At 41.2% G+C, this 10,452-nt stretch overlaps 1 protein-coding gene across 1 annotated transcript in view; it reads right to left on the bottom strand.

The window, feature by feature from the left end:
* Window positions 1–10,452, bottom strand: part of AFF3 (AF4/FMR2 family, member 3) — a 345,281-nt gene that overhangs the window by 32,342 nt on the left and 302,487 nt on the right. The window contains exons 12-14 of the mRNA XM_010001439.1: window positions 9,938–10,444; window positions 7,418–7,542; window positions 3,778–3,979 (exon numbers count right to left, since the gene is read on the bottom strand). Of these exons, the coding sequence (XP_009999741.1) occupies window positions 3,778–3,979; window positions 7,418–7,542; window positions 9,938–10,444 (834 nt within the window). The remainder of the gene's footprint in view (window positions 1–3,777; window positions 3,980–7,417; window positions 7,543–9,937; window positions 10,445–10,452) is intronic.

The following is a 10,452-nucleotide window of genomic DNA, read 5'->3' as shown; positions in this document are numbered from 1 at the left end:
CAGCAGGCTAAAGTTTTCAGATGAATAACTAGATACATAAGAATTTTATTGCAAAGGTTGTTAAAATGTTGACCAAATGGAGCATTGCTAGGCTATGCAGAAAATCTCAGTGAAACACATTTGCTAAGAGTGTGGATCATAAAGCAATCACCTTTTACTTTTGATTTCCAGCACATTTGCCTGTGAAGGAATTTAAATTGTTTTCAAGATATCCAGTGAAGAATCATATTATTATAAATCTAAATGGGTTATAGAAGTCTAAACTTATGTTGTAGAAGTTAAAATCTTTAAAAATGTACATTTTATCCATGAAAAAATAATGACTAAGATATGTTAAAAAGCCTTTTTATTGAAATATTTTCATAGAATTAATTTTATCTCAATTTACCATCTGGATGGTATTCTTGAAACACACAATTTTTGATAACTTGCTTTTTAAAAAGTGTACAAAATGTAAGATTATAGTTAGTAGTTTCACCTTCACCCTTAAAAAAAATAAATATATTTAAGTTTATACATATATTCAGCCTGGAGAAGACAGGGCTCCAGGAAGGCTTTATAGTAGCCTTTCAGTACCTAAAGTTGCCCTACAGGAAAGCTGAAGAAGAACTTTCTGCAAGGGCATATAGTGATAGGGTGAGGAGTAACAATTTTAAGGTGGAAGAGCATAGATTTAGGTTAGATATTAAGAATAAATTCTTTACTGTGAGGGCGGTGAGACTGAACAGGTTGCTCAGGGAAGCTGTGGCTGCCCCATCCCTGGAAGTACGCAAGGCCAGGATGGATGGGGCCCTGAGGAACTTGGTCTAGTGGGAGGTGTCCTTGCCAATGCAGGGGGGTTGGAACTAGATGATCTTTAAGGTCACTTTCAACCCAAAACATTCTATGATTCTATCATACATAACTAACATACACTGTGGGACTAGTTATCCCCACAGTAAAAGTGGCTGGAAGAGACCAGCTCTGGTAGTTTGTTTTCTTGATAGTTGCTTAGACACCAATAACTTAAGCATTTGAAGCCTCTTATGTATCAAATAACAAGTACAACAACTAGATATAGGATAAATATAGATAAATTATTTTTGTAGCAAGAGGAAGAGCATGAGCTTTTCTAGCAGCAGCAGAGTGCCTTAACAGCCTGACTACATGCTCCAGCGGTGGACATCAATGTGATGGTGCCTAAATGGCTTCTTCTAGGTATTTCACACAAAACAGAACAGCTTCAAATTATCCCCTTGATCTTCTACCTGGAGTCTCCTATAGCCTGGATAGTAGGGTATGATTTTGAGAGGTGAGAGAGAGAGATATGAATTCCCTCAACCAGAAGAGCTAACTCCAGGATCACAGAGCTAATCACAGAGCTCATGCATAAATGGCAGGCAGCATCTACTTCTTTATCTCTGTGCTCCAAAGGCAGTGGCCCTTATCTGGAAAGCCACTCTGGATACATTTAGTGTGATCAACTCTCTGATAGGTATTTGAATACCTGTCCTCTGATGGAAATGAGTTGTGGGGCTGATGCTAATCTGTTCCCTGATGTCAAGAGTAAGTAAAAGCGTCTGAGAAAGTTGGTTGTAAGACACATAGGAGAATTTGTCTTCAGGCACACTCATGGTTAGGCAGTGGCTGAGCAGAGGCCTTATACAGTATAGGCCTTGTGCACCACACTCTTGGATGTAGGGCACTTGCAATGTGCCCAAGCAGTACCCTGGAGGCCTAAAGCCATTCGTTTTGGGCCATTAGCTTTTACCTTTTGTTTATGTAGCCTTTGGTATTTGCCAGCTTTACATCCTGACCTCTTTCCTTCAGCAGGCTAAAGTTTTCAGATGAATAACTAGATACATAAGAATTTTATTGCAAAGGTTGTTAAAATGTTGACCAAATGGAGCATTGCTAGGCTATGCAGAAAATCTCAGTGAAACACATTTGCTAAGAGTGTGGATCATAAAGCAATCACCTTTTACTTTTGATTTCCAGCACATTTGCCTGTGAAGGAATTTAAATTGTTTTCAAGATATCCAGTGAAGAATCATATTATTATAAATCTAAATGGGTTATAGAAGTCTAAACTTATGTTGTAGAAGTTAAAATCTTTAAAAATGTACATTTTATCCATGAAAAAATAATGACTAAGATATGTTAAAAAGCCTTTTTATTGAAATATTTTCATAGAATTAATTTTATCTCAATTTACCATCTGGGTGGTATTCTTGAAACACACAATTTTTGATAACTTGCTTTTTAAAAAGTGTACAAAATGTAAGATTATAGTTAGTAGTTTCACCTTCACCCTTAAAAAAAATAAATATATTTAAGTTTATACATATATTCAGCCTGGAGAAGACAGGGCTCCAGGAAGGCTTTATAGTAGCCTTTCAGTACCTAAAGTTGCCCTACAGGAAAGCTGAAGAAGAACTTTCTGCAAGGGCATATAGTGATAGGGTGAGGAGTAACAATTTTAAGGTGGAAGAGCATAGATTTAGGTTAGATATTAAGAATAAATTCTTTACTGTGAGGGCGGTGAGACTGAACAGGTTGCTCAGGGAAGCTGTGGCTGCCCCATCCCTGGAAGTACGCAAGGCCAGGATGGATGGGGCCCTGAGGAACTTGGTCTAGTGGGAGGTGTCCTTGCCAATGCAGGGGGGTTGGAACTAGATGATCTTTAAGGTCACTTTCAACCCAAAACATTCTATGATTCTATCATACATAACTAACATACACTGTGGGACTAGTTATCCCCACAGTAAAAGTGGCTGGAAGAGACCAGCTCTGGTAGTTTGTTTTCTTGATAGTTGCTTAGACACCAATAACTTAAGCATTTGAAGCCTCTTATGTATCAAATAACAAGTACAACAACTAGATATAGGATAAATATAGATAAATTATTTTTGTAGCAAGAGGAAGAGCATGAGCTTTTCTAGCAGCAGCAGAGTGCCTTAACAGCCTGACTACATGCTCCAGCGGTGGACATCAATGTGATGGTGCCTAAATGGCTTCTTCTAGGTATTTCACACAAAACAGAACAGCTTCAAATTATCCCCTTGATCTTCTACCTGGAGTCTCCTATAGCCTGGATAGTAGGGTATGATTTTGAGAGGTGAGAGAGAGAGATATGAATTCCCTCAACCAGAAGAGCTAACTCCAGGATCACAGAGCTAATCACAGAGCTCATGCATAAATGGCAGGCAGCATCTACTTCTTTATCTCTGTGCTCCAAAGGCAGTGGCCCTTATCTGGAAAGCCACTCTGGATACATTTAGTGTGATCAACTCTCTGATAGGTATTTGAATACCTGTCCTCTGATGGAAATGAGTTGTGGGGCTGATGCTAATCTGTTCCCTGATGTCAAGAGTAAGTAAAAGCGTCTGAGAAAGTTGGTTGTAAGACACATAGGAGAATTTGTCTTCAGGCACACTCATGGTTAGGCAGTGGCTGAGCAGAGGCCTTATACAGTATAGGCCTTGTGCACCACACTCTTGGATGTAGGGCACTTGCAATGTGCCCAAGCAGTACCCTGGAGGCCTAAAGCCATTCGTTTTGGGCCATTAGCTTTTACCTTTTGTTTATGTAGCCTTTGGTATTTGCCAGCTTTACATCCTGACCTCTTTCCTCCCTTCTGTGCCTTGCTAAACTCCAAACCAGAAAAGCTGAACTTACAGTAACATGATTCATATTCCAATTTTTTTGCATAACATTCTACTAAACTATCAGGGACTGCAATACAAAGTGAAAAATACACAGCTAGGCTTTATATTGTGAACAACAGCATAAACTTACATTGAAGTCTCCGGAATGTGGCTGCGACTGGATTTCACCCTTATGTTTTTTGCTGGAGGAGATGGAATGTAATAGACTGCTGCCATTAGGTTTGCTGGAGGAAGTTAAATCATCGTTGGAGTATTTGTGTTTTGATGCATCAGAGAGGGGAGAGACGGGTGACCGAAGCATTTTCTCATTTTTATTTATTGGCATTGCCAAGCTGGAAATGGAAATTACAGTAATGGAGTGTCACAAAGCTGGCTTTGAGAAAGGTAAATGTTTTATATATTACCAAAACTTTGAATTTAAAACCTTCTGGCAGGATAAAGTCTATTGGTATCTGCAAACAAGCTTATAGTATTGGGACCAAGACTTCATTTACAAATTTGTATCATGTTTCTTCTCCTCTCCATGAAGGCAAATTGTAATTCTGGAGTTAATATAAAGTCTGTATCAGAGTACTTGGAAAAAAACTACGGAGATAAATGGCCACTTGCTCACCATTTCTTAAGGGATAGCTGGAGACGAAGATTAGGCTCTGAAGTGTAAGTTCAGGCTATGGAGCCTTATTTCATCATTACAGGTGACAATTTATAAGCCATGGCAATAAAACCATATGCGAAGTAAAACAGGAAATGTGTTTAAAGATGACTGGCTTGCTTTGTGTTCAGTGCTCAACCTTTGGTAGCACTGTTTATACTAATATAATACAGAATTTGGAGACAAAGAAAGATAGGCTGGTACTGCAGAGAAAAGGAAACAGATGCAAACAGTGGACTCAGAGAAATGTGAGCTGCTCTGTCTTCTTTAGAAGAAAACCGCAACACAGACAGTATTTTCAGCTTTCATTTATTTGGGAGAAACTTTGGATTAGGAGAAATCAGACAGACTGTAAAAATATGCCCAGAAAGAAACTTCAGACGCACTAATTTGAAGAAAACATTTAGCTGAAAATCTTAAAGCAACACACACAAAATTAAAGTTTTCTTAAGGACACAGTTTGCATTAAGACTAAAACTGTGATTAAGGTCAGACAGACTATTTTAACATAATACCTTTCCCTGTCACATTCACCTTTGTTCAGCCTATTACTTTTTATAGACAATTCTCACTTCTTTATAGTTACTGTATCAGACAGTATATGCTTAATGGAATCGCAAAAAAGAAGATGGTACAAACTATACTTTATTTCTGCACATTATTTCAGGGAATGGAGCTAATTAAGTGTGCTCTTATCATATATTTGTCCATTTATCTGGCAAGTCTTTAAAAATTAGATGTGAAAGAAGCTGTGAATAATAATTCAGAACCTTTCCTGTTTTCCCCAGTGTAGTACCTTTAAAACACAATGTGAACTATTTTGCTTTAACGACCAATTCTGTTTACAAAAGCAAGAATTAGGGTGTCTAAGATGAACAACCGTGCTCTTCTTCTCCCCCTAAGAAAAATAAGATCTTCAGCACTATTTTGAATGTGCAGACCAATGGTGTAATTTATTTTCCTCTTTTCAAACATATACCCATGTCTTGACTAGCCATGTTTATATATCACTGTCAAAGTGCAGGCATAACACGTCCAAGAGAAGCCATAGCTCTTTGAAAGTGTTCCCAAGTCTCAAAAGCTTGGCCCAGTGCTTGTGAGGAGTAGCTGCAATTTCTAGTTCTGCTTCAGACCTTCCCCATGGCCTTTGGCACATGGTGTAGGGCCCACCAAAGTGTATTGTGAGCAGTCAAGCTGCAGCAGCACAATTATCTTATACTGAGAAGCAGTGCAGAACAACCTGCAGTGAGCTCTGGTCTGTTGGGGGTGGGCAGATGGTGGCACCCAATGTAGGTGCAAGATAGCTGAGGCTTTGTTTTTTTTGACCCTGCAGCCTTTCTTGTCATATAGGGCCTTGATTAGTCTGCACATCAGACTGTAATTCCACAGTAGAAAATGATCATGTTTGAAGGTGTTTTTGCTCCTCTCTTTGCTGCCAGCCCTCAGCTGTACTGACAGAACTGTCTGTGTGGCTCTGCTGGGAACTAAGTAAGCAGGAACTAACAGCCTGACTTCCTCAAAAAAAACAACCAACCAAAACAAACAAAAAAACCCCAAACAAAATCAATCAAACAAAAAAAAGAGTTCTAATTTCAGAGTTTTTGAGTGAATTTACAGGAGAGCCTCACAGACAGCATAATTGAAGGGGATGTGCAAGCATGAGCAGCTGCTGGTTGCAAGAGAAACAGGAGGCCCTGACATGTGCACTGCTGGTTTAGCTACAGCCTCAGTAGATCATCCTCAGCTCTGGGAATACTGTCATGTCCTTTAGTAGCATATACCACAGAAACATCCTGGAAACAGGGCAGACCAGGTAAGAATTAGGAGGCAAATATACATTTAAGGTCACTTCCCTTGTTTCTTTATTGTACAGTTACTACCAGAAGTATTGACTATAATGTCAAGCAAAACACAAATTGTTCTCCTCCTTCTAGGAAGCACAGAATTAACCCTGTGACATCAGGCTATGACAGCCATGCTATTCTGAAAATAAATCTGATGTAAAACATGACACTGCAGTAACAGGAATGGCATGCCTGCATGTAATCACCCACAATAAAACAAACTGTTCTGTGTATTGTTTTCACTTTATGAAACATATGTGACATGTCAGGACAAACAAACTGAATACATATTTTTGAAGAAGTACTATATACACTAGTTTTCTCCATTAATTTTTCCAGTATTAATGATAAGAATTGCTCAAACTCATCAGTGATGTGTACAACAGAAAAACCTACTACAATAAATACAACTATTCTCTAATTCAGCCGTTCAACCCCAAGAAATATCCTGATACTGCCAGATTTATTTTTTTTTCTTTTTCTTTTTCAAATACTGATGAGAGCACGTACGTGGGGGTTGGACTAGATGATCTTTCAAGGTCCCTTCCAACCCCTAGGATTCTATGATTCTAAACAGCATGCAGATGAACTCTGAAAAGATGCTTGTCTAAGTCTGACTGCTGGAAATCTCTAGAGAAACTCAGTATGATTGATCTGACACTGATAGGGGTCTGTGTGCATAAATCATGCCAGCAAATGCTAAATATTCTTCATTCATTTCATGATCCACATCCTTTGAAATTCTCATTGCTTTTTAAGCCTGAGTTCCTTGTCCTAAAATACCTACTAATTACACAGAATAGATTGCTTGTAATCTCAAAAATACTGGATCTCAAATATATTCTGGATATAACAATTGCAGGAATTGTTATGAGCTTTTCCATAAAGTTTATAGATAATTGTATTAATATGGTCAAATTTGAAAACAGTAATGCTGTAAGGAAAAAGAAGGCTGTAAGATGCTTGCCTATGTGAACACAGTGTTTGGGAGTATATCTCGGATGATCACACTGCTCTAACTATAGTCATTCCATGAGCCCCACACTTGAACTCACAACTTCTTTGTGCAATAGGACAAAAAATGCAAGCATATAAATGTGTCAGGAGCTGGTAACTTGTTCATTAAACCAGGAGAGAGGAGAATGCAGTGGGTAATTTTTCAACATAAAATGCGATAATTAAAAAATAAATCCTACTAAAGGAAAAAATAACACACAGCATTAAACTGCAACTAGTTGTATGACTCAGTGGTAAATAAAAAGGAAAATGCTTACCTATTTTCATTCATATTGCAGTGATTTGCAGTAGTGAGGCTGTGGGCAGAGGCAGCTAATCGTGAAGAACTCTCTCGCTCTAAGTGAGTCTTCTTGATGTCTCTGCACTCTTCCTCATTCTCACACTGAATGAAGAGAAAAAATAATAATCTTGTAGGTTTTGGATTTACTAGAAATCCCAAATTATCTCAGGGAGTCAGGGGCTGATATTTTCTGGGATTTCAGTATTAATGTCTCAAAAAAATAAAACCTAAAGAGGCAGTGGGTAAACATAAGAGTAGAATCTAAAACTTGAATTGTTTAAACCACTTCACCATTTAGGCCTTGGGAGCTTTTTTTTTTTATATTGTCCTTTTTGCCTATCTCCTGTGTGATCTACTCTTACCTAGGCCTCCATCTCATATCTCTTTTGTCTCTCCCTCTCTTTTCTTGGTATCAGTGACTATGCCTATACTAGTAGATAGAACAGAACAGCAACTGTTCCTGTGACTAACCTGCATAACACAGCTCACACCTATACATTCACCTCACTCCTTCAAACCAGGGTATGCCAGTTCAGATTAACTTTCGGGAAGGAACCTTAGTTTGGTCCTGAGTAAAGGCCAGATGCTGTCTGGAAGAACAAAAATCAACCCAGGCCAAACCCATGTTAGCAAGTGTGCTAGCAGTTAAACAAAGCATGTCACTGTGTGCCACTGCTTTGGACTGCACCTTGGCTCTGTCTGGACTACTAGTATGAACACAGCCAATGTTTCCTGCCAGTATTTAATTTTATGTTATGTTCTTTAGGTTCTATAATTGGGTCCCAAAGGCTCTGCTTTCCCAGGCTCCTGCAAAGTCCACATTATTTTCCACTTCTAACACTTCAGTTTCCAGTGCTGGCTGAGTTTTACTTGCAATCTGTTGATTCTGCTGTATTTATTGCCTTGCTGCTTGGCAGCAACATTTTCTGTCTCATCCACTGCCACTGTGGCTGCTGCTATGGGGTTAAGGTTGTAGCTTACACTCCACATCTTCTCACACCTGAGTGCTTAACCATGCTTCTCTGACTCTACTTCGACCATATTCTTATGATTATGACAGAGGTAGAAGTGATAAGGATCTGTGAGAACAAGTGATAAGATCTGTGATTCTGTGATAAGGATCTCTTTCTAATTTTGCACCTATGGCTGATAATCCATTTTTACTAGTCTTATTCATAAAGTTGTTTGGGAAGGGGGATGACATACTGTGACTTTGCATAGCAGTTGTCCCACTGAGGGTCTTAATCTAGGCTGAGGAGCAATTTGGTACTCTAGGAATGCCTTGTATTTATTGTATCACTAAAACCACCACCGAGTGCAGAGCTTTAGGATAGAAGAGTAAAACATGAAACATGCCACACAAAGTCAGATTAAACATTTCCAGAACAATCACATTTATTTTGCTCCTCTATCATGCCCTCCTGTTTTGTTCTGGATGTATAGCCTGGCACTATCACACTGGCATCTCCTAGGGCCTAAAACATAAATATTTTGCTTCTGCCACTCTTTCTTGACCTTTTTACCATAATTCTGTACTGTGCAATTACTTCCCTGTTACTTCCTAAAGAAAATGCAGATAAACAAATCTCAAAGCTCAAGGCTCTCTACTAGTTATGTCTCTACCAGTGGCAAGAACAGGGTAGCCACATTTCGGATACTAAAAGAACCAAAAACTGAGAGAAAATACTAAAAAAGTAAAGAGTGCTTTAGACAAAAGGTCCTGAAAAATCTGCAGATTAATCTGTACATGTACAGTAGCTCAGAGGGCAACAGATGACTGCACACCAAAACTGTCCAGAAACTGGGCAGATGGTGATTACAGTTCAGAGTGACTTCTGGGGTACAAACAGATGAGAAGCCTCCTCGGTGGACACCTGTGGCCATGAGGTGAAGGGGGCTTTCTCCCTGGTGCTACCAGTGTCTCAGAAAGCATGCAGGAGAGGCAGAATGGAGAGGTGGATGTGACCAGAGGGGAGCTGCTGTCATAGCGCTGCTGTGGAGCAGGCAGCTAATGGACTACAATCCCACTTCTGACAGCTGTGTGAGAGCCCTGGGGCAAAAGGGGGCCACAGCTCTGCAAGGGATGCAGGTTGCAGCCTGGTCCCAGGTTGCTGTGAGCGCATCCCTCAAGAAGCCAGGGCTTCCCCACTGGGACTGAAGGGCTTGCCTCTTGTTGACAATCTGAGGGGAAAAACAAGATGCTGCCTCTCATTTTCTGCACACACAGCACCATGCAGACCATGGCAAGATAGTTGTGTGCCAGCAGTGAACACCGTCTCCACGGGGCTGTAATCCCTTGTGGGCAAGAGCTTCATCATGTCCTAGGATGGCATCGTCCCTGGGGCTTGGCTGTCTCCTGCATGGTGAGCAGGGATGAATCCCAGCGCTGAAGTGCCAGCCGGGAGAAGACCTTGCCATTGAGCCCTGGATATGGGTGCGAGTGATGCACCCTAGGAGGCCCCCCTAGCCCACCCTGACAAGTCCCCTCGAAGCTCACCTTGCGTTTCCTTCTAGATTTCGGCAAACCCTTCTCTGTGGGGGGGTCAGCACTACCACCCTGCGGGAGGCTGGCCGCCTGGCTGGCTCCGGCGCTCATGGCCAGCGGCTCTTCGGGCAAGCGCTCTGGAATCCTGGACAAAAGAGCCAAGTCAATGTTGACCCACAGCGACTTTACCTCATCACTGTCTTTCAGAGGAGACAGGAGCTCATTCCTACCGAAAGGAACCAGGGTGTAAAACTGTTCCTCCAGCTCCTTTGCTATCTCACTACTAGTCCTGGCATTAATGGAGCCAAAGGCGCCGTGGGCTTTGCTGGTGGCACCGGTGCCCGCGTCCTTGGCCACCGGCGCCCTGGGCAGCGGGCGCTGCTCCCGCTCCGACTCAGAGCCCGAGTCGGAGGAGGACGACGAGGACGAAGACTCAGTCTCGATGAACTCCTTGGATTTGGGCGCCGTTTTGCTGGGCCCCCGGGCCCTGCGCTTCTCACCAGCGGCGGCTGAGCGGGGCTCCCGGC

This window comes from Chaetura pelagica, unplaced genomic scaffold (assembly GCF_000747805.2).
Source record: "Chaetura pelagica isolate M959 unplaced genomic scaffold, ChaPel_1.0 scaffold377, whole genome shotgun sequence".
In the NCBI taxonomy this organism is placed as follows: domain Eukaryota; kingdom Metazoa; phylum Chordata; class Aves; order Apodiformes; family Apodidae; genus Chaetura; species Chaetura pelagica.
The sequence above is the reverse complement of the archived record's forward strand: the minus strand, read 5'-3'. Positions and strand labels throughout refer to the sequence as shown.